At 41.9% G+C, this 23,318-nt stretch overlaps 1 protein-coding gene across 3 annotated transcripts in view; it reads right to left on the reverse strand.

Moving 5' to 3' along the window:
• EDIL3 (EGF like repeats and discoidin domains 3) overlaps window positions 1-22,579 on the reverse strand; it is a 231,626-nt gene extending 209,047 nt beyond the window's left edge. For 2 of the 3 annotated variants that reach the window (XM_063421632.1, XM_063421633.1), the window contains exon 1: window positions 22,446-22,579. In XM_063421632.1, coding sequence (XP_063277702.1) covers window positions 22,446-22,512 — 67 coding nt within the window. In that variant the 5' untranslated portion in view covers window positions 22,513-22,579. The remainder of the gene's footprint in view (window positions 1-22,445) is intronic. The other variant, XM_063421631.1, reaches the window with a different exon arrangement.
• Window positions 22,580-23,318: the final 739 nt, after the last annotated feature.

Consider the following 23,318-nt stretch of genomic DNA (forward strand, 5'->3'; position numbering starts at 1 on the left):
TTGCTCTCTGCCTTTTATGAAGAGCAACAGTTTCACTCTTTGTAAGAAAACACTTACTCTATATATATATTCATTTCCTTCTAGAGATAGTTATGGAAGTCTGAAAATTCATTTGCTCCAAGAAATTCTTCTATTATATTACTCAGTCATTTTAATTGCAAATTTTAAGCTGATCCACTATATACATCTAATTATCTTTAAATGAAAAATGCTTGTAATTCTAGTGCAGAAAATTACTATTTCTGTTTAATGGAAGCCTTTAATCAGTATGATTTACTTTCTTACTCCTAAAAACTCCAGTAGCTATGAAGTGAATAAAAGAAATGGGAAATGGCTTAAAAATAACTCTAACACAGCTGAAATTAATGGAGTTGTATTTAAAATCTCTGATTTTAAAGGAAAAATATTTGAAAGCTGTAAGTCTTGGTGATCAAGCAACAACCCCTTCAGGTATTAATCTTGGAACTGTCCCATGTGTCTATACTAATTTGATGGGTTTTACTTGGGTTTACTGACTCTGGTGACTCAGGCAGGGAGGAACACCACCAGAATATCAAAAAGGAACAGAAAAAGCATCATGGAATCTTTATCACGACAGCATTAAGGCACTCAAAAATACAGATGACTTCCAGGAGAAGTTGTTCCATCTTTCTCAATAGAGTAGCCACATAATTTGTGTGAAACATGACTAAAACATGAAAAAAAGTTTGGTTATTGGGGTATTTTTTTGGAAATTACTATTAAAAATAAGTATATTATGATTTAAAAAATACAGAAGTTTATCGATAAGCCACATCTCTGTTCTCTTTAATGCTAAATCAAAATTCACACTTGTTGGAAAGACACAGTAAAATTTATCCTGGCCCTTGAATTACACCACCTTCATTTTTAACCTTATGGGAAGAATAAGAAGCAAATATACAGAGATCTGTATGAAAAACACAGGGAATACAGCCCCAGCAGGAAACTCCTCAGGCAGACTGATTCTAGTAAATATCATCTTTAGATACCTAAAACACTGCTCAGTAACACTTTACAGTATCAACATAGTCAAAAGCATCTTGGCTTTATTCTACTATTTCTTGATGTTCTACAGCTGTTTAACCTATTTCTAGACTCTTCTCCTAAAGTTACATGGAATTATTTGAGTATAGTTGGAGGTTTGGGGTTTTTGTGGTTTGTTTTGATTTGTTTTGGCTTGGGGTTTTTCATTTTGTTTTGGTTTTGGTTCTGGGTTGGGTAGGTTTTTTTGGTTTTGTGTGGGGGGTTTTTTGGCCTTTTTTGTTTCATTTTGTTTTTTGGGGTTTTTTTTAGGTTTTAGTTGGGTTTTTTTGTTTGGAGGCTTTTGTTTGTCTACTTGTTTGGTTGGAGGGGTTTTTGTTTGTTTGTTCGTTTGTTTGCTTGTTTGTTGAGGTTTTTGGTTGGTTGGTTGTTTTGTTACCAAGGTAGAAAAATGCTCATGAATGGTACCACACAAATAAACAGAGGAAGCAAACACTGACAAAAAAATTACCTTCTTGCAGGTATCCAAACTCTGCACAGTTCATGTCTGTAAAAGTAAGCAGAGGAAAGGAGCAGCAGTTGCTTTAAGGTGCTGCTCTCTGTCAAAAAACCTGGGGCAAGACTTTTAGCTGGTGGAGGACAGATATGCTCCAAAATTTTGGCTCCCAACCAGAAGCAAGCAGGGCTGCTTTTAAAAACAGCAACTGCTGACAGCAAGGTATGGAAACAAAAGCACAAATGACCTTAAGTTACTTTTACCTCTCTGGCTCATTTTCTCTGAGACTCTGCTGTCTCTACTTCCACAAAGATGTTCTGCCATTTTATTTTTTCCTGCAGGACTGAACTAAAAAAGTTAACCTGTGCAAGATCTGTCTTTCATTCTATGTTTACTCTGATAATAACCAGTGTCCACTTAAGGTTTTTTTACAATTTGAGATGTAACAAGTTAAGTAGGACAAAAAGACTGATACCATCACCTTTTGGCAAAAAGCCAAGTACAAAATTACAGACATTTAAATATAGTTTACTTTTAGTTAGAGTTTAAGACAAGTGATTTTTATCTGAAAGAGGAAATAGAAATTAATTTCAAGTATTTCAAGAACTAAGCAATTTAATGGGTAGTTTTTTGAACACTACCCTTTCTGAGTTTGTGCAGACAGGGGATGCAATATAAGGAGACACTCTCCAAGTTCAATTATTGACAAATGTTAATAGATGCAGCTTTTCAAATATTATTTAAGGACAAGACCCTAAAATATCCTGAAAATGGGACTTAAAGAAAAAAAAGGACAGCTCCTCATCTTTCTCTGGCAATACAGACTCTGCAAATAGAACACAAATGGAAGTCAGAGTCTCACATCAAATTTACTCACAAGCCTTGTTTCCCACTAGACAATTCCTACTCTACACCTATAAAATTGAATAGAGAACTGTTTCCACAAAAATTCTCCTGTAGGGTCTCAACTGTCAGTAAGTACTGTACTTTGATTCTTGTTCCAAAGAATCTGTGCTTCTTTTTTTTTTTTTTTTTTTTTTTTTTTTGGTGAGTGTGTGTGCTTTTCTTTAGGTTGGTTTTTTTTCTGTTTGTTTGTTTTTAAATTCCTAAGGATGGAAAAGCAGAGAAAACAAACAAGCTTCACTAATGGGCAGCAATGACCTCTCCCTGTGGCCTAGGTTAGCAGACCAGTGCCTCAAACTACCAAGATGTACTGTTCATCACAACCCATTCCAGAGATGTGCTTCTCCTCCTGCAGGATAAATTGGAACCTGACTAATGTTGCCTAACATTGCTCTCTTTCTTGCATGAAACATGCTCTAGTGCCCAATCAGCTCATTGAGTCTTCACACAACCATCTGTAACTTTTGTGCGTATTGCCTGAAGTAAATAATTTTCTAAGTCAGTTCAAATTAAATCATCCACCAGACTACTTTTTGAAGGCTAATGAGACTGGAGAGACCTGCATGCAATACTGATCCAGCACTGTGTAATATTGTAGTATATAACATATTAATTCAATTGAAAATTATGTTAAAAAATATCTTTTTTCCTTCACTCTTTTTTTCCCAAATGACTTACACCTTGACTTTCATGAACTAAATCTTAAGTGACCTTTCAGTTGACTATATGACTGGTTCCAAGACTTACAGTCCCCTAATTACCCACACAAGACTGGAGTAATTATGGAACCGAGCAGACCAAGGCACCTGCAATTCTTTGGAAATTCCTGTCCTTGGAGATGACTGCAAAGGAGGAGGCCATGGCAGCACAAAGGGTAAGGGGTTTTCAAACCTCAGCCCAGCACAGTGCAAAACCTGTACACATTCTTGGGTCTGAGAGTGTGGAATTACCCCAGTTTCCACACATGTCTCATTTTAGAGCAGAGTATCTCCTGCTTACCCCTTTCTTTTGAAGAAGTACAGGCACTGGAACTTCTACTACAATAAATTGATTTTTTCTCCAAGATCTTTATAACGGATTCATGGTCTCTTGTTCAAATTACCATTTTTCACTCTCCATCAGCTCAAGCAATGCAGTTACAATGCTGATTTTTCTCCCACACAGTGACAACTAGAACCAGCTGGACATGTTCAACTAGTTGGTTTAAAAACTTCGCCAGGGAAAGTTTTTCCCTTTTTCCTACACCCTTCAAAGAGCAGATAGAAGAGCTTTTCCTGACATACACTGGAAGTTCAGGATAGAGAGATAAGAATAAAGGAGAACAAACAGTTGAGCCCTAACCTTCCCTGTCTCCACAAAGCACATTAAAAAGTGAACTACTCCCTCCAAGTCTTCAGGGACCTTGAATTTCTGCCATTATATGAATTACCCAAAATTATAACAGTTTATATGGAAGAAAATAACATTGAAACGTGGACCACTACTACTTTGCTTACCACTTGATTCTACAAGCGGTGAGAGTGAGGAGGTGGCTGACATTCTCCCAAGTTTTTTCCTTTATTATTCCCCCAGGACACCTCTTTTCCTAACCACTGGCACAATTAATTACCCCAGGTTCTCATCTGCCGGGGCTTATACTAATTTGCTATCTCTCATACAGACTTTCAGAAATGGGACAGCAGCTTTCTAAATGCTGTTGCAGACCAATGCACAAGGCTCTTGCTTCATTTTGATCATTAATGTCCTTTTGTGTGTCTACTTTCTCACTATCTCCTACCACATCCCACATATGTCATCCCTCTCTGTTTTCAAAGCTCTTTGAAGCATCTCTTAATGCATCATCAATTACTCAGTAACAAAAAGTCCAACAGAGCCTTCTAAGTATTTGAAAATTTGTCACTAAAGTACCCTGTGTTTCATTCTCTCCCACATCGCCTTTTAGCTTTGGAAAGATGTTTTTAAGAGATCCGACAAAGCTGCCTTTCATCTTCTCTGAAGCCATCCTTAAAGCTCTCTGTGTAACACCATACCCCTGACCTTTAGTTCTACCAGGGGATCGCTGTAGCCACTTTGACCATCACAGTCTCATTTCATCAGGCTCCATCTATGCTCAGGTAGCTTTTCCTCTTATCCTGAGGCTGCAAGGTTTGGGGACTTTTTTTTTTTTTTTTTTTTTTTTTTTTTTTTTTTGGTATGGTTGGCTAATACATGGTGTCAGCCAATATGTCCCCAGATGTTGTGAAAACAGAATTAGATAGATTTACTTAACCATGGTCTTCAAAGAACTGCTATGAAGGCTTTTGCCATATCACTGATAGAAAAATTCAATACACATTCTTATAAAAAGTGAGACAGATGTACTACTTACCCCAATTATTGCTCTTAATATTTGCAAGGTAGTTCCATGCTCAAGGTCAGATATTGTATGAGCAGCAATGGGATGTTTGCACAATAAGATCTCAAGCCAATGGATAAAAATAAAACAAATGCTTGTTCTTGCACCTGCAGTAGCTCCTCACTTCCTGCAGGACTCAGAGGGGTTGTGCATGTTGGAACACAATGGCATGAAAAATCTGTTTTACAACAGAGATGTGCACCACATAACAGAAGGAAACCTCATGAAATGAAGTGTATCAGTTCTTCTCTCTTTCTCTCATTCTCTTTGTTGAGCCCAGACCTGTCCCATCCATGTGCAGGACCAATGTGGTTTCTACGGACTGGTGATCCTTGTTCTCTTTCTCTCTCTGCCACCTTTATGTCTCTCCTCTCCTGCTTTGTCTGGGCATGGTTAACCTATTCTACACCTTGCTCCATACCAAAGTTTATTACAAGGACTGGGGAGCTTGTCAATTATAACTGTAATTGTAAAAGTTGAGGTCTTGGTACCTGGAGTTTGTTGCTGGAGGCTGTAAAATTTAAGGGCTTGCTAACCAAAGCTTTTGAGAGTAAATAGTGTCTAATTGCTAGAGTTAAGGCAACTAGATAATAAAACATAAGAATTCCCTTGACATGTGGAATGGTGTTTCTTTTCAGCCTGAGAATTTATAATGAACATCTCATCCCCTCTCATATGGGTCAAGATATTTGGGACTCTCCCCCTCTGGGAGGGTATCCTGATGTGTAAGCATGTTCAGAAATCCAAACATTAATCCTGAACACATCCTCAGCTGAGGATTCTTGTGATAAAGGATGCAATGTCTACATCTCAGGGTGCACCTTCCAGAAGCACTGCAAGGTTGTGCCTTTTCCTACTTCTAAGTTGTACTGAGTGCTCTCAATCTCTAATGAAGGCAATCCAAGGCAATGAAAACTGCCTGGCTTGTTGGACCGGCATGTTTTCAAGCAAATAAGCATACCAAACACAGCTCATGATCAATGGTCAGTAATCAAGACCATTTAATTCACGCATAGTTTTATTTCTCTACTTATGCAGGGTGCCATATACTGATCAGCTGTATTTACACACTGCTCTCATTAATAAGCCAGTGCAGGGTGCATTCATTTTACTAGCTAATTTGCTTGAAACTGATTTCCTGAGGCAGAGCCAGTGAACTGAAGCATCTACAGTTTTCGTGAAAAATATAAAACCACTTTCCATTAGTTTTAAAGATCAGCTGCTTTATTATACAAAATACCTCAATTTTTACCTCAGTCAAGAAATAGGGAGGCTTTAAATTAGATAATTAATTATTAGAAAATGTTCTTCCCCCAAAGTGTAACCAAAATAAATCACATTTGAACATAATTCAGTTCATTTTAACTTCTTCCCTCAACACTCAGCAGAGTTGTTAAACTCTTTGCACGATCACTGAATCTTAAATCTATAAACTTTATCATCTCAGCAGGAGGTTTTCATGTAAGATCTCTTGTGCCAAATCCAGAATTCATGTTAAAATTCAGACTCATAACTTCATTTCAATGTGTTTGAAAAAGCCGTGGTTTTCTGTCACAATCTGGAAAGTAGACATTTCTATTACTTTCTCTAAGAGAAAAACGTGCAAGAAGAATCTGTACATATTGCTACCCTTTCCTTTCTCCATTTGGATTTCAAAAACAAAAATTAAAAAAAGCTAATAATGCAAGTAAATCTTTGGTTTCGTGTTCTTACTGGGAGCCCACACAACTGCAAGACTATAAAGTGAAAACTGCAAAAGAAAAAACGCCACAACACTGAAAATCACAGCTTGTTTAATGTTGCTTAGTCTACTTTATTAATGATAAGCAACAATTAAAAAGTAAATGAGCAAACAAAACCAAAAAACACCAGATGCATCCTGCAGATCTTAAATTTTATTTTGCTGGCATCTACATAAAATACCACCCTATTCTTTCCACTGAAAGGAGAGACGGTTCTGCAGTACAGAAGTGAACAACGCTTTATCTCACACAGATACTTGAATGGGGGTTACAAGGGGCACAAGACCTCATCATCACCCCCAGTGAGGGTCATATTTATAGAGAAAGTGACTGATTCTCCTGCCACGCATTGCTGTCTCTGTCTCCTCGGTCACATCTTTCTTCAGGAACTCAGGATTGAGGACTGCTCCTCAATCTGCCCCTGCAATGACACAGGCCTGGCCCCACGGGTCCCTCTGTTTGCAGGACAGGAGATCTAGTCCCCCACAACACCATGCTCTCCCTGACCTCACACCCATTTAAATAGTCCTTTTCTAAACTGGGGATTGATAAACTAAATATCCATGTGCTCACAGGGGTTGTTCCTCCCCAGGGCAGGTCTTGGCATTTGTTGTTGTTTATGGGTCCTTTTGGTTTATTTCCCTAGCGTGGCCCCTCTTGATGGCATTGCTACCCTTGAAGGCATCCCTGGTCACCTATTGGGGCACCTTGCCCAGGGCACCCATGAAGATGTGAAACAAAGGAAGCCCCAGAAAGAACCCACTTGATATAAAACTCCAGAGTGATGTAACTGATCATCTACTGCCCTCTGAGTCCCATCTTACAACCAGGATTTGTATCTGTCTCTCAGTCCATCCCCTGAGACATCACTGTCCAGCATGGATGTGGGAACAGTGACAGTGCCCAGTGCTCACGCCCAGGCACAGAATACCCTCTGCTCTCCCCCAGACACCTCCAGTCATCTCTCCCCAGCACATCAGGTGGGTCAGGTGTGATTTAAACCCATGCTGACAGCCCCAAGACACCTTCTCCATCCCATACCCAAGAAGGTGCTCCATGGTTTCCCCAGGCACCAAGCAAGGCTGACCAGCATGGAGCTTCCCATTCAGCGGCCTTTTTGGACTTCTTGGAATAGTGGTGCAACATTCACCTTTGTTTGTTCTCGAGGGTCATCCCTGGATGTCCCAGAGGTGACAGATGTCTTGCCCTGCACAGGAACTGTCCAGGTCCCAGCACCCTTGGATGAAATCCATCATGTCCATTCTGTCCCACTGACCCAGGGGGAAAGTTGTATTATTTTCTTTTTTTTTTCCCCTCTTTGCTTAGTCCCCTGCAGCTGCAAAAGCAGAGGCGGAGAAGAGGCCTGAGATGTGACAATAGAAATTATGAATTTCCAGCTTCCTACATTACGCACATTTCTACTCACAGATCATTTGGGGGTGATCCCTTAGATTTCCCTCCTGTCTTACAACACAGGACTGCAGCTGTTGGCAAAAGTAAACAGTCACCTGCAACATCACTTGAAAGAAAGAGGTGTTCTTTCTGGGTACAAATGGTACATTTACCCAACTAGCACATTGAAATGGTGACCTTACCATTTCATATTAAAAAAAAATGGTAAAGGTTTCACATAATTGCTGGCAAGTAACTCAGATTAAGGGTCTCAGATGAGACTATAAAGAGACTCCCACTGGCTAAGGCATGACATATCTAATTCAGTGCTGGCAGTTTTTATCTCTGATTTTGCCTGAAAAACAGGAATCCAAACCAAGAAATGTAATTTAACAATCAAAAATTTCAGAGAGGTTTTAGCCTATTCTCCAGTAGGCTGTAATACAGTTCTTTTTATCTCAAAGTTCTTTGAAACCATAAAATCCTAAACTATGTCTGTCATAATAAAAAACTGTACATCTGATCTAAAGATTTAATTATTTAGTTTGCACATAAAGTGACAGCTTGCAATATAGATAATAGTTTTGGCAAAGCTGCAGGCATTAATCTAGAGGCAGCTTCAGTGTAAAGCCACTCTGGCTGTATTCAGTAGAAGTATCATTGCATTATTAAAATCAAGAGCAGTGACAAAAACTCCATATTCCTCAAAAAGTTAAATCTGAAAAGCAACCTAGTTTCAACACCAGGTTTGCATTGATATCAATCAGGGCCCTTGGTCTTTGAATCACCAACAGAAAAATCAAAAATCCTGAAGTTCAAGAGAGTTTAAATTGAGAAAAAAAAAAAAAAAAAAAAAAAAAAAAAAAAAAAAAAAAAAAAAAAAAAAACAGAGAAAAGCAGTGGGTTAGGGCTAATATAAATATAAAACCTGAAAACACTTTCAAATAACATCACATTATTGATGACACAGTGAAGATTTTTGTCTACATTTCATGCCCTAAATTGCAGCTACCCCTGGCTCCAGTTCTTGGCCATTATAACTTGTAACATGGCTAATTATCAGAACTATTAGAAAGCTTTCAACTAACTGAAGAGTTCCATGAAAAGTGAAAAATTCCATGTAAAGTCTTGGTGCAAAGAGAGAAATCAGGATTTCATTAAAACCTCAGGCTTGAAAAACAAAAATATCCAGCCAAACAGAAGAGAATTACACCTCTTTCCACAAAAGTACATTAATAAATAAGTAAATATAGAAATACATTTCTTTTTTACTCTGCCAGACAAGAGTACATGCAGTTGAAAAATTCAAGGTAGTTGGTGATAAACAAACTAGGTCACTACACAGATACCAAGGATAAATATAGTTATTTTTAATACAGGGGAACATTCCCATACAATTTTTTGAGAGCCTGAGATAGCCGTAGTGAATGCAGAAACGTATTTTGTCTACAAACATCACCACCACTCTTCACTTTTTGGCGAACACTTGCAGAATATAAATACTGGATAAAGACCTGTCCTGTGTTAGTGCTTACAGATACGTTAGAAAAAGCCAAAAGCAAAAAAGAAATTGCATGGTAGTACAGCAACAACCCCTCCTCCCCAACTTAGACATTCTTGTACAATTCCTGCCACTGCTACTTTCAACCAGACCCCCCATGGTCTGACACCACCATGTGGGGACACACCTGAGCTGCCCCAAGAACGACACTGGCACCACACCACAAACTCCAGAGAGATGCAACTTCAAATTCCTCATTTCCAGCAGGAGAATATGGGGGCTGTGATGCCTTAAAGAGCATCAAGACCAAATACTCTCCCTTTTCACCCAGACAGAAAAAACAGGATTTCATCAACCACTGGTGGAATGATGCGCATCCCTCAAGCATCCCCAAAGCACAAACCCAGGTCAAAAAGCAGGGGTGATTCAAGGAGCATAGGAGGCCAAAGAAGTTGGTATTTTATTTCTTAAACTACACCAACTTTGAAGAAGCACCTTCCATAAGGCCAATTTCAGCAGATGCACACTCTAGCCTGTAATCTACTAGAACAGCAATTTTGTGTCTTTTATGTTGTTCTTTTTCAAGGAACATACGTAATATCTCTAAAATCTTCAGTAATCTTAGTTCTGTATCTTAACAGAAAAATGGGCCACAGCAAAACCAGGTTCTTCCCACAGCTGCTTTTCCTGTAGAAAATTTCTTCTGAGACCCTACATAAAAGGCTTTTAAAAATTAACCCAACTGTTGCAAGATACATATACCATGTTGTAAACAGGCCAGGCATTTTTAATTTTAATTGTAAAAGCTTCTTGCATCTCATTTTGAAATAAAAAAAGAAATTAGACTCTTCTGAATGCAGAGTAATAAAGTAAGAATAACACTGAATGACATTAACTGAGAGCTCTCCTGAAAGAGCATTTCCAAATGATTCCCTGTTTGTGAGATCCCTGAAACTCTTTGGGTAAATATTTCCAGTATGCCAACACTTCTCTCACATACACAAGAAATGAGATGGATATTCACGCAGCTCCTATTGCTGCAGTACTGGAGCTGGCACTACAGGAGACCCAAAACATGGCTTTTATCAAGCATAAGTCATCAAAACTCATCATTTCTCTTAAAAGTAGATGCCTTTTTCTACTTGATGTATCGACTTTTGTTTCCAGACTTCAGAGATGGAAGGTACAGACATGTCAAGGATAAGAGATGGGTGGCAATGACAGGAAAAAACTTGATGTGACACAAGGGACACAAGATTGCTATGAAAGATGCTAGCACAAGACTTCATGATTATTATTAGAGCATTAACAGAGTGAAAAAGTGGCTTATTGAAACTCAGAAATCATTAGAAGTATAGGGTTTTGCTACAATCCTTCAGCTCTGCAGATGGTGCTCCTCTAAATTTATATATATATATATATATATATATATATATAATTACTATTCCACCAAAGCTTGAAGATATTCTTCCTTCTCTCCTCTGCCTCAAAAGGAAATAGTTAGATAGAATTTAAAATTCTGTTCAGATTTTTCTACGAGTACAATATTTTAACCAGAATTCAACTGGAAAAAAAGCAATGTACCGACTTTTAATTGCTTATTGCTCTCTATGGGAAATTTAAAAAAACCCCACAAAACCTCAAGAATTTGTTTGTCAAAAACCCCAAACAATCAAGCAGTAGGCTAACTGGTCAAAATTAGTCAGTCACTAGTCTCAGAGATTTTGGAGTTTTCTGTTTTTCCTCCTAAGGTAACTGAAGCACACAATGATTTTACCCATTTTATCTTCTTTCCTTCTTCCTGCTCAGCCTTCAGCTGGTCTGAATGAAGGAGCCAGAACATATTGACTTCCTGGTAGTTTTAAAACAGATTTCTTACTTGGAATTAAGCCAGAGCAGGGTTTCTAAGGCAGGCAGCTCCTCCTGTTTCCACTGAGAGCCCATGGGGAGCTTCCAAGACTTGCCTGCTTTGCGTGGCCCAGGAGCGGTCTTTATCCACAAGACAAATACTTGCAATAAATAATTAGGGAAGCAAAAAATACTGTAATTTGTCCTCAACAAAATAACCTACTGGGATAGACTAGTTAATCAAGGCTGAATCTGACCCAGAGTGGTGAGACGGCAACTTTGGACTGGGAGATGGCCAGGGAAATGTGGAATTTATTCCTCTACTTTCTTCCATGCCAAGGCAAAACAGACAGGAACTCAAGGGATGCCCATGGATCTGACTTCTGCACATCTCTCCAGGGGGGAATACACAACTATACTCAAGGCAGGAAAAAAACTGGCACCCTATGTCTTAGGGCTGGTGCACAAATGTACTTGGCAAAAAAAAAAAGTGTAAAACTGGCACTGAGAAAACTATCCATAACTCACCCCTGAAGGAACCAACTGAGGGATACATCCATTGTTCAACATCCCTGTCCATGTCACTTGCTTCTCTCTCCTTGTCCCCACCTCCCTTCCCAGCACCATCACAGGGACTGGCCTGCTCCCTCCTTAAGCCATCCCAATAAGGCAAACTACCAGAGAATTTTACTCTGTTTTGTGTAAGACCATCGCCAGTGCTGGAATTAGGGAAAAGAGAGTGGCAGAGAAATTACATGGGCTTTGGCCAAACTATCAAATCTCACAGAGTTGCTCATCTCAGCTTTGTCTTACAGTAAAAAATCTTTGGAGACTAGGGAAGTTTCCTACAGACTTGATACTTGTTTCACCCCTCCATGACCAAACTCCTCTGAACACAAGTCAGAGCTGCACCTTTTAGTGCTCCACTTTTACTCACACTCAACATTTGGCTTCAAGCTGACAGAGAGTAGGTTTAGATGAATTATTAGGAGGAAAATCTTCCCTGTGAGAATGGGAGGCCCTGGCACAGGGTGCCCAGAGAAGCTGTGGCTGCTCCTGGATCCCTGGCAGTGTCCAAGGTCAGGTTGGACACTGAGGCTTGGAGCACCATAGTGGGATAGTGGGAATTGTCCATGGCAGAGGGTGGAACTTGATGAGCTTTAAGATCCCTCCCCAGTCCCAACCATTCTATTACTCTATAATTCTCTGGTTTTAAATGCACATTTTTATGTAATTATTCATCTCTCTTGAAAGATATTGAAGCATACTAGAGCAATCACTGCTCTTGCTGTGTGAACCAATATAGATGTGGTATTAACATTAAGTCAATATATATAGTCAATCACACATTATTCCAACTGATTTCTGAGCTCTTGTTCAAAATGTTGCTTTGATTTTTTTTTCCCTGATGGATTTCACAAAAGAAAGGGTACTTCTGACACTACATTCTCAGCTATGCCTTACATTGCTTCAATTACCTTTTTTTTTTCTTTTCTTTCCTTCTTTTTTTTTTCCTTATGACTTTAGTGACAGGCTGAACCACAAGACTCATATTTGGAGTATACTTTAACGTTAAGTAAAACCACCCTAGGAAGTAACCAAAGCATTCCTGTAACTGTGCCACAGTACAAAAATGAAGCATTTCTAAAAGAAATTTCTGAAATAATTCATCTCCCTGAATAAGGATACCAGGCTGAAGAGAAGCCTGGTGAAAAAGCCAAGGTATCAGAATAGGATGGTCTTGATCACACCCAAGCAAATGAAAGTCATTATCAAAGAGGCTGATCTTTATCCTGAAGGTCTATCTGTAAGGAGTGCATCATTCTGTACAAGGTCTGAAGGCAAAGCATAAAAAAAGACATTAAAAAAATTACACAAAAGCATTATTAAAGGAACATGTATCGCATGCACCATGGAAGGGAGCTACTAGGTTGTTTCAGCTACTTCCCATGACAACAGCACATCATTTCCCCATCCAACTGTACATTATTCACAGTATCAAGGTAATCTTTCCTTAAAATTGTTCAAATAAAGAGCACTGCATGGTTTTAAAATAGTTCTGGAATGGTACCTGAAAGCAATCAGCTAGTGGGTCTTGGTTTTTAACCTAGAAAAGACCTTGCAAAGAAATCCCGTGCAATTCCTCACACGAGCAAGGAATCTGACAAGTTACATTGCCTGTAATAGTTTCTCCATCTCTACTTCAAAAGCCTGAGCTGGAAAAGGAGTAAATAAAAACCAAAGAAAAAAACACTGGCAAACAAATTAAAGCAGGATGGTCTAAAGAACAGCCGAGTAAAATACAGAGAATTCAGGAAGGAAACTTGGATTTCAGGGCTTGGTTGTGTGCAATGATACCCAGCAGTCATAAAAGCTCTCCTACATGAGGGAGAGACAGAATGAAAGATGTAAATTTTTTTTTTCTATTTTTCATGCCTCTGCTTGGTACATGCAAGTCTTATCCACAACTGTTTCCTGTGTGATCTGTTGTAGCTTCACTGTTGCAGAAACCTAAGACATGGGTAATCAGATGGCAGAAATTAGTGTTATTTATGCTCTGCTGTCACAGCTCTCCATAATTATGCAGGTTGACACAGCATCTTGACAATGAGAGGGAAAAAAGCAGGTTTTGCAGAGATTTTTTCAGCCTCCCTACACAGAAGCGCAGCAAATAGAATTGCTACAGCTAAAAATTAGCAATGCAGTCATCTCTTTCACGTCTGGTTTGGGGTTTTTTTTGGCCTGTCAAAAAAGTTACTATTGTGAGAGTACTCAAAGACATGAATAAAAAGCTCTGTCATATGTTTAAATAATAGCTTTATCTTACAGCAGGACCATAATCTAAGTGTGCATAAATAAATGCCCTGTGTTGTTTAAAATTGAAAACAATCAAGGAAAAAATAAGTCACCGGGGCTGAGGGGCAGGAAGGACAGAAGATTACTTGCAAAACATTGAGAAAATGCCCTGCTTTGCATTAAAATTAAGAATTTGAAACTGTAGGGTTCAAATCCGTAGTGTGAAGCACTTAACAATCACCTGAGCTTGTGCTGTCCCAGGTGTGCAAGCTACACTTCAAAGTGAGGCCGTTCACTGGTTAAACTACTGTGTGTACAGAATTGCAATATTCTGATAGAGCATTCTGTGTTAGGAAATTTCTCCATCAGCTTTAATCAAGAGACACCACTTGATGCAGAAACTGCACCCTGGGTGGGTTATGCCTCTGTATCTGACCCCACTCTCCCACATACATCCTGGGAGAGGAGGCAGCAGAGAAATTCCACACCAAATCCCACCTCCTCTGTGGGAGACTTTGCTCCCCTCCCTGTCCCCTGGGGCCTCCGGGGTCATGAACAACCAAGAAATCTGAGGCACATCTTTCTCTTACATTGTCAGATTCCTGCTGGGATGTGCAGAGCTCCTGCCCTGCTTCTGCTGAAGGAGCTCTTATCTTCTTGAGCCCCCTTATCCATCTGCTGCTCCTCCCTGCTGTCATCTGCGCACTTCAGCTTGCTGCTTTACATACTGAGCCTGAAATCCTAACTCCTAAAACCCAGAACTTGTCGTTCTGCTGCCGCAGTTGGCAGAGCTGAGATAATCCAGGATTCTCCACTTAAGCAGAATAGGCAGAAGGATGGCTTGGCTGAACAGGAATATTCTCTTGGAAATAAGGCATTAAAAGGAGGTGTGTATCCAGTATGAGCAGGGCCAGGTGATATGGGAAGAACAGAGAGCTACTGCTTCCAGTGGAGGGAAAAATTCATGTGGCCAAATCTCAGATGGAGTTGGGCCTGCCAGAACTGAGTGGGGGACAATAAAAAGAGATTTTCTGAATAAAATCATGGCAGTAGGCAGTGCAAAAAATACTATTGGCCCATTGCAGGATGAGGATGGTCATCTCACAGACAGGGACAGGGACAAGGCTGAGGTGTTCAATGAACCCTTTGCCTCCTCCTTTGATACAGATGGACCAAGGGGATCTCAGTGCCCTGAACTGGAGGACCTTGACTATGAAAATGACCAACCCCCAGTTAATCCCAGTCTGCTGGTCCAGCTGGATCCCTACAAATATATGGGGCCTGATGGGATTCATCCAAGAATCCTCAAACGGCTCCTGATATCATCACAAAACCTCTCTTGATGATTTCTGAGTGGTCCTGGGAGTCCAGAGAAATCCCAGATGACTGGAAGCTGGAAAACACTTCCCAATTTTCAAGGAGAGCAAGAAGGAGAACTCTAGAAACTACAGGTCTGTCAGTCTCACTTCAGGGCCTGGTAAAGGTATGGGGAACATTATTCTGGGAGGTACTGAAAACATCTGGAGGACAAAGCAGACATTGGTAACAGTCAGCATGGCTTCATGAGGGCAAAGTCCATCTTGTCAAACCTAATTTCCTTTCAGGACAAGGTGACCCAACCAGTGGATCAAGGAAGCCAGCTGATGGAATCTTCCTGGATTTCAGAAGCTTTCCATACTGTCTTTTACAGGATTGTTGTAGACAAACTCTCCATCCCACAGCTGGATGAACACATCATGAGATGGGTGAGCAGCTGGGTCATGGGTTAGGCACAAAGTGTGACAGTGACTGAGGTGACGTCAGACTAGGAACCCATCACTACTGAGGTTCTGCACGGCTCCGCCCTCAGCCCTGTGCTCCTCAACATCCTTATAAATGGCCTGAATATAGGACTGGAAGGGATCCTGAGCAAGTTCACAGATGATACAGCTCTGGGGGGAGCTGTGGACTCCCTCGAGGGCAGGGAGGCCCTTCAGAGGGGCTGTGACAAATGAGAGGCCTGGGCCAGCTCCAACCATGTGAGGTTCAACTACAGAAGGTGCTGTATGTATAGACAGACTGGGGAGTGAGAGGCTGGAAAGCAGTGCCAGGCAAAGGGACTGCTGGTCCTGGTCAGTGGCAGTGCCCTGGAGCCAGGAGGGACATCCCTGTCCAGGGGCACCAGGCCCAGCATGGCCAGCCAGGCCAGGGAGGGATTGTCCTGCTCTGCCCTGGGCCGGGCGGCCTCACCTGGAATATTGTGTACAGTTCTGGGCATCACTGTGGAAAAAAACCATTAAACTGTTAGAGAGTGTGCAAAGGAGAGCTACAAGGGTGGTGAAGGGTCTGGAGGGGCCGTGTGAGGAGCAGCTGAGGGCACTCGGTGTGTTCAGCTGGAGGAGACTGAGGGGAGACTCATCACAGTTACAGCTTCCTCATGAGAGGAGGAGGAAGGGCAGCTCTGATCTCTGCTCCCTGTGACAGGGACAGGACCTGAGGGAAGGGCTGGAGTTGAGCCAGAGGCTTGGGATGGAGATCAGGGAAAGCTTCTTCCTCCAGATGTTAGTGGGTTGCATGGCGCCAAGGCTGCCAGAGCTCCAGGAGCATTTGGACACTGCTCCCAGGGATATGGAAGGGATTTTGGAGTGTCTGTGAAGGGCTGACAGGATCTGGACTGGATAGTCCCTTCCAAGTCACCATATTCTCATGTCAGTGTTTACTTGTCCATTTTCAAACAACTTCAGGAAAGATATATAGATACATATAGATATACACACATATTAAAAAAATATTATATATATATAAAGATACATATATATAAAATAAATATAGATAAATCACAATATGTAAGTCTTATTGACTTAAGTCTTTTATATACAAACCTGAACTTTAAATAAAAGCCCCTTTTGCGCACAAATGACCCCTTATTAAAAGGTTTTAGGTGTGTGGAGTGAGGAATACTATCAAAATACCTCAAAAAAATCCTAGACAGTGCTTTTGTTGCATATAACAAACTCTTACTTCAAATACAAAGCTGTGCATCAAGAATTCATAGGATGATTAGGTCTTATTTAACGTTTCTTAAACTTCTAAGTATCAGACCAGATGTGAGGCACATAAGTGAATGTAATTCCTCTATATGGTCTCTGGAATGTATATATACACAAATTATACCCAAAGTACAATATGTTTGCATATAACTGCTACGTATTATGTAAAATTAAGATTTTTTTAATGTGTCTTTCATATGATAACACATTCACACACACACACACCACATATAGTTATTAGCTGGATTAGCTGGAGACTTTATATAGATAGTCATGGTCTGCTTAATTTCTCAGCTTTCGGAACTTAAAATAGAAGAACACCCCTTCTGTGATGAAAGGTAACACAGCCTGCTGATTAGAGGGAAGAAAAATGCACAAACAAAAGAATAATGTTAAATGTAAATGTTAAATTAAATGTAAATATGTTAAATATATTCTCTCATCAGCAAGACTGAGATTTGATAAAACCTCAAAGCACGGAGGTTCTGTGCCTCCAAATTCCTGGGACAGAGCTGCTCATTCAAACCCTGCCTTCAGAGCACATAGACCCACAGCTGCAGTAACTGGGTTTGGACAGAGCCTTGCTCTGTTCCTACAATATCAATGGCAAAAAAGCTGTTCTACCTCTACAGAGATTGTTAGAAAATCAGCCATACCCTGCTGTCACTACAAACGGTGAGTTGTTCTCCCTCAAAAAAAGATCAAAGTTTCCTATAAAAAGGCAAATTTAGACCCATTACTCCTCGGACTCAAATAACACACCAAATTTAGGCTGAATTTGCCTTTCCCCTAGCTTGTCTCCTGAACTTTAAATGCAAAATGTGTTTTGGTCTTCCAGTATAAAATGACATTTTCTAGAGGTTTTAATTTTGCAAATGTTAATGTTTTTGCAACCCTTCTTTGGACTTGAATCTTTCGACTCATCTTTTATTTTCTAACACATCATCTGACTAAGATTTCACTATATTTTGACTGTGAGCCTGTTCTGTTCTAACTTGAATTAATACCTATTTGTTGTTCAACCCGTATTTATTCAAATTCAAGCTGGGCTTCAGGTATGCTACAATGCCCAATATCATAGAATGACATAAATGGCCTAGGTTGGGAGGGACCTTAAAGGTCACACAGTGACACCCCTTGCCATGGGCAGGGACAACTTCCATTGTCCCAGGCTGCTCCAAGCCTCAATGTCCAGCCTGGCCTTGGACTCCCACAGGGATTCAGGGACAGCCACAGCTTCTCTGGGCATCCTGTGCCAGGGCCTCCCTACCCTCACAGGGAAGAATTTTTTCATCACATCTAATCTCACGTGTAACACAACACCGACGATCCTTCAGGATTTCAGAAATCCTGGCTCTGTGGCTTACCTAAGTTTGAGACGTTTAAGAGACTAAGATGAAAACAGTAACATGCCAATTCCTATGTGAATCACAATAAAATTGAGAATAACAGAGATTTAGCTCTGATTCTTGTGGTTTCTTAACCACAGCTTCCCCACATATCTTCACTTAGGCTGAAGGGGTATCAGGCTGTGAGTTGGTAACTGCTGCTGTAGGGACATGTGCTTCATAAACAGCTAATTTAAGGCATAAAAATCTTAATTAAAAGTTACTGTCTTTTGAAATAACTTCCAGAATGGATCATTTCCTTGATTTTCAACTGGATGATAACTGAAAAAATGTGGAAGAGAGAAGATAAGATAGTGATCCTTTCCCCTATGGTGCCATTGATACGCAACCTTGTACAAAGTATATCCTTTGAAAAGAGACATAAAGCATAAAGACATAAAGGGCAGTGAAATACCAGGCTGGGCACATAAAAAAACAACTAACACTACCAGAACAATTAATTTCAGTTGTATTAATGCATGGCTTGACATCAAATTTTGTCCTAGGCTGACCAGACATGTGCAGAATACAACAGTATATCCACTATATGCTTTCTGGAGGCTGTACGAGCAGTCATGGAAAAGCAATTTGAATACAAATGTAATTTGTTAAAAGAATAGTGAAAATCATTATGCAGGGTCACACTGTCAGCACTTTGTACAGAAGCAGATGCTGTCCAAAGATGCAAAGGCATTCAGTAAAACAGAAGAGTCTTGGTCTTTAAAAGCCTCTGTGATCTTTTCAGCCTTTCAGTATAGATACATAAGAACAAAGCTACAGTTTACCTCTCTTTTTTTCAGCACATTTGCTCCTTGCAGCTGATTCCAGCTGCAGAAAGGAGCTTTACAGAAACTTCTAAGCCTCAGAGAGAGTGAAGATTCCCACTGTAATGGAGGAAAAGCAACATCTTTGAAACACTTCCTTCAAAGTTCCCAAGTTTTTCTCTCAGGCTGACAGGACACAGTAATAAAATAAAGAATTAGACTTGCCTGTTTTCAGCAGTATCAGTATCATTTTTAAGCAAACCACACATAAAAATTCAGCAGATAGCTAAGTGGAGAAGCACAATACAACCAGGGAGAAACTTCCCTATAAAGACAACTAAAGTGGTAATTTTTCAGTAGGTCCTGTTGCAAAACCGTTGATCATGAAGATGTGGGATGCACTGATCTGCTGTGCATCTACAATCCTATAACTCTTGTTGATCAGCTTTTATCACTGCCAGAGGTGTATCTTGGAACCAAAACAGCCATCACTTTTAAATCATGCTTTCCTCTCATCTGATTCCAATCTTTACTGCCTGTTCTTAACGCTGTTGGCTTATTTATCCGTAAAAAAGTACACAGTGATACTCATGAACCTGTATTACTGCAGGTGGGATGCACCTCTTCTTCCTCCTGTTTCTTCCTCCTGAAATAACCCCTTGTAGTCTCTGTAGCCAATCTGATAGTTACTGTCTGTCCACGCACAGTAAAGCACCAGAGTGCCTGGCATTCAATTTCGACCAAGGAACAGCAACAGCAGCAAATGTAAAAACTTACAGCTGTTTTTAAATATGTATAAAAGGACATTGCTTAATAACAATGCACCTGCATCTTTCTTGCAAACTAAGGGCTGGAAGTCACTGCACCCTTGAAGGCTGGTTTCATCACGTACTTGCATATAAACACATCTCTGAATATCAGGCTCCTGTTACAGTGCATGAGATTGCAAATTTATCAGACTGGCCAGGAAGAAAATGACAGTCTCCCATTGAGATGACTTTCTCATCCATTATCGTCTTTTAGTCTTTCTCACCCCCCTTTCTCCATAAAAACCAACAACAACAGCAAAAAGATAAAAAGAACCCCACCACAAATTTGCTCACATACTTGCTGACATTTGTTCCTAACACAAAAAGCAAATGGTGTTTTTAAGACATCATGAATAAACAGGATTTTGACCTCCACCATTACTTTGCAGAGCTCCAACAATAAAAAAACAGTTGGTCTTTTTCTCTAACAGTAGGCTTGAAATGTAGGTCACTAACGAAGTATATGACTTAACTTTCATCTGCACTTGGAATTTACCCCAAGGGGGAGATAGGAACCAGCCACTGCACAGATTATACTTCTACTGGTTTTCATTCTACACCATTATGGGAATGGACTTGTAGCGAGAAGTGTTGAGACAAGTTCTGCACTGTTCAAAACCTGGCTTTGAAAGAATTTTGGTTACTTACAGTGCTTAGAGTAATTGCAACTTTGAGAGGATCTATTAAAAGTAAATGTTATGACAGCCACCAAAATTAACCCAGTATATCAGACTTGTCAAGGAGCATTTTACTCCATTTCAGCACAAAAAGAAAAAAAGAAAAAAAAAAAAGGACTCATAAAATCTTCTGTTTCTTTTTGAGAGCCAAGGACAAACCTTTAACAGAACAATCACAGCTTAAGCAATCACAGAGCAAATGGATTTTTTTCCTTCCTATTTCACTTCGGCTAGAGAACCTATTAAGTTCTCTCTGTTCTGAAGTTACCCAAAAATCTGGCAGAACTGTCAGCTTTAATGAGAAAACACTACAGATGTGAGGCATCAGAAGTTCCAAAGAAGCCCAGTGCAAAGCACTTATGACAAGTCCAGACTTAGTGGCAGATGCAGTTATATTCAAGCTGCAGGTACAAGGACATATTGCATAAGCTATCACATGCTCACTGCAACTGTGTGAATGCTACCGGATTTTGAGAAGCCACTGTGCTGAATAATTTAAGGGCTAATAAAATATTCAGCTTTTACTGATATGCTGGTTTCATTTTGAAACTTAAAAAACCCAAAAAGTTAATAATGAGGTGAACAGGTCTAAAAGTCAGTGGGAATATTCTGGTACTTATTAGGACAACATTTGTTCTACAAAGCAGGAGCAGAGAGGTCTCCACGCCGGGTGGGATCACACAGAGACACAGAATATCCGTGGCACAGGAAGATGCTCGGAGGTCGCAGAGGGCGAGGAGAGTCCTTGGAGGGCTGCGGGCAAGAGTCCACGGGGGTCCCGGAGCCGAGCCCAGCTCCTTCCCCGGGGGCGCAAAGGGTGCCGGGATGGGCAGGATGCGACGGGAGTGATCGCCCACCGCCCCGGGATGCCCCCCAAGCCTTCTGCGGAAGGGGGATCGCGCCCATACCCTCACCATCTGCTCCTCGCACGACGAGCTCATACAACTTTTCAATGAGAGGAGAGTAAAGCCCCGTAGCATGCAAGAATTGATCAAAATAAATAATAAAGAGAACTCCCAAGAGATCTAAAGTTGTCTCTCTAGGGTAGGGTAGGCGTTTTCTTTTTCAGGAGGGTTTTTGGTTTTGGTAGGGGTTTGTTGTTGTTGTTGGTTTTTTTTTTGGAAGGGGTTGAGAGACCGAGAAAACGCCCCGGGTGCTTTAGGATGGAAAAGACCTAATTAGATGGAGGCAGCGAAAAGGTCGCTTGGCAAGAACTGCTCGCTGCTGTCGAGATGCTCAAGCTCCCGAACGCGTTCGCAAACTGTTCCGCGGTTTGCTGGGTCTCCGGTTCGGAGCTCGCAGCCTCCAAATTACAACGAAGACCGGTGGCTGTGGAGGGGTAGGGGGAGGAAGAGAAAAGCGGTGGGGACAGCTCTGCGGGTATTAAATCATCCCAGCAGCTCATCTGGATTACCTTTAAGCTCTCGCAGCATTTCTTTCCCTTCCAATTAACCATAGTTTCAAAACAGAATGTGTCTGAGGATGGATAGTCCGCCAGCTTCTATTTCAAATACTGAGATAAGTATCATTTTCTTTTTTTCTTTCCTTATACATAAAGAGAAAAGGAGAGCCCAGACACCGGCACCCTGCCGAGAGCCACCTCCCCGGTCCCCCGCGCACTTGGACTCCGACTTTGCGGGAGCTCCGGCGCGACCCCCGACTCCAAGTCCCCCGTCCGTCCCCGCCGTCCTCCGTCCCCTCACCTCGGGCGGGGAGCGGCGCCGCCAGGCTCCCGCAGAGCGCCAGCCAGACCAGCACCGCGCGGCTCATCCTCCTCCTCCTCCTCCTGGTCCTCCTGCTCCTGCTCTCCTCCGCCTCAGCCGAGGGATGCGAGCGGCGGGAGCTGGCGGTGCCTCCGCCCGGTGAGGCGATGCGAGGCGCGGCGAGGATGCGCAGGTCCCTCCCGGCGCTGCGCGGCGTGGAGCGTCCCCCGGCCGAGCGCAGCCCCCGCCGCTCCGCTGCCACCGCCCTACGCGCGGCGCGGAGCCCGTCCCGCCGCCCACCCTCTCTGCGCGCCCGCCAGGTGCCGCCGCGCCTCCAGCATGGCCCGGCCGCCGCCTCCGAGCCGTGTCCCGTCGCCTCCTCTCCTCCTCCTCTTTCTCCTCTCTGCCTTCCTCCTCCTCCTCCTCCTCCCGCCGCCGCTGCCCTGCCCGCCCCGCGCGGCTCCCGGGGGCGGTGACGCTGGACACTCCCCTGCCTCGCCCCGCCCGCGGCCGCGCCTCCGCGATGCGGAGAGTGCGGGACGGAGCTGCTGCACGGAGCCGGGACCCCGCGATGTGCACCGTGCGGGATGGAACTCCCGCACAGAGCTGGGACCCGCGGCCCAATACTGATCCCGGAGGTGCTCCCGCAGCGCTCCCGTGTACGCGGACGGCGGGCGCTGGTCTGCGCGGCTGGGGTTCCTCTCCCGTGGAAAATCTCATGTCCTGGGCTAGTTTGGTTTCGGGTGGGTGCCTGTCCTCGTCTATCAGGGAGCAGACGCTGTTCACGAAAGTGTTTTACCCTCTGCGGAGGTATTTTGCCCTTCACAAACTTCTGTTTGTAGGTGCTGTCCAAACGCTGCGCTCTGCCTATTG

The sequence above is a fragment of the Prinia subflava genome, chromosome Z (genome assembly GCF_021018805.1).
Source record: "Prinia subflava isolate CZ2003 ecotype Zambia chromosome Z, Cam_Psub_1.2, whole genome shotgun sequence".
NCBI lineage: Eukaryota > Metazoa > Chordata > Aves > Passeriformes > Cisticolidae > Prinia > Prinia subflava.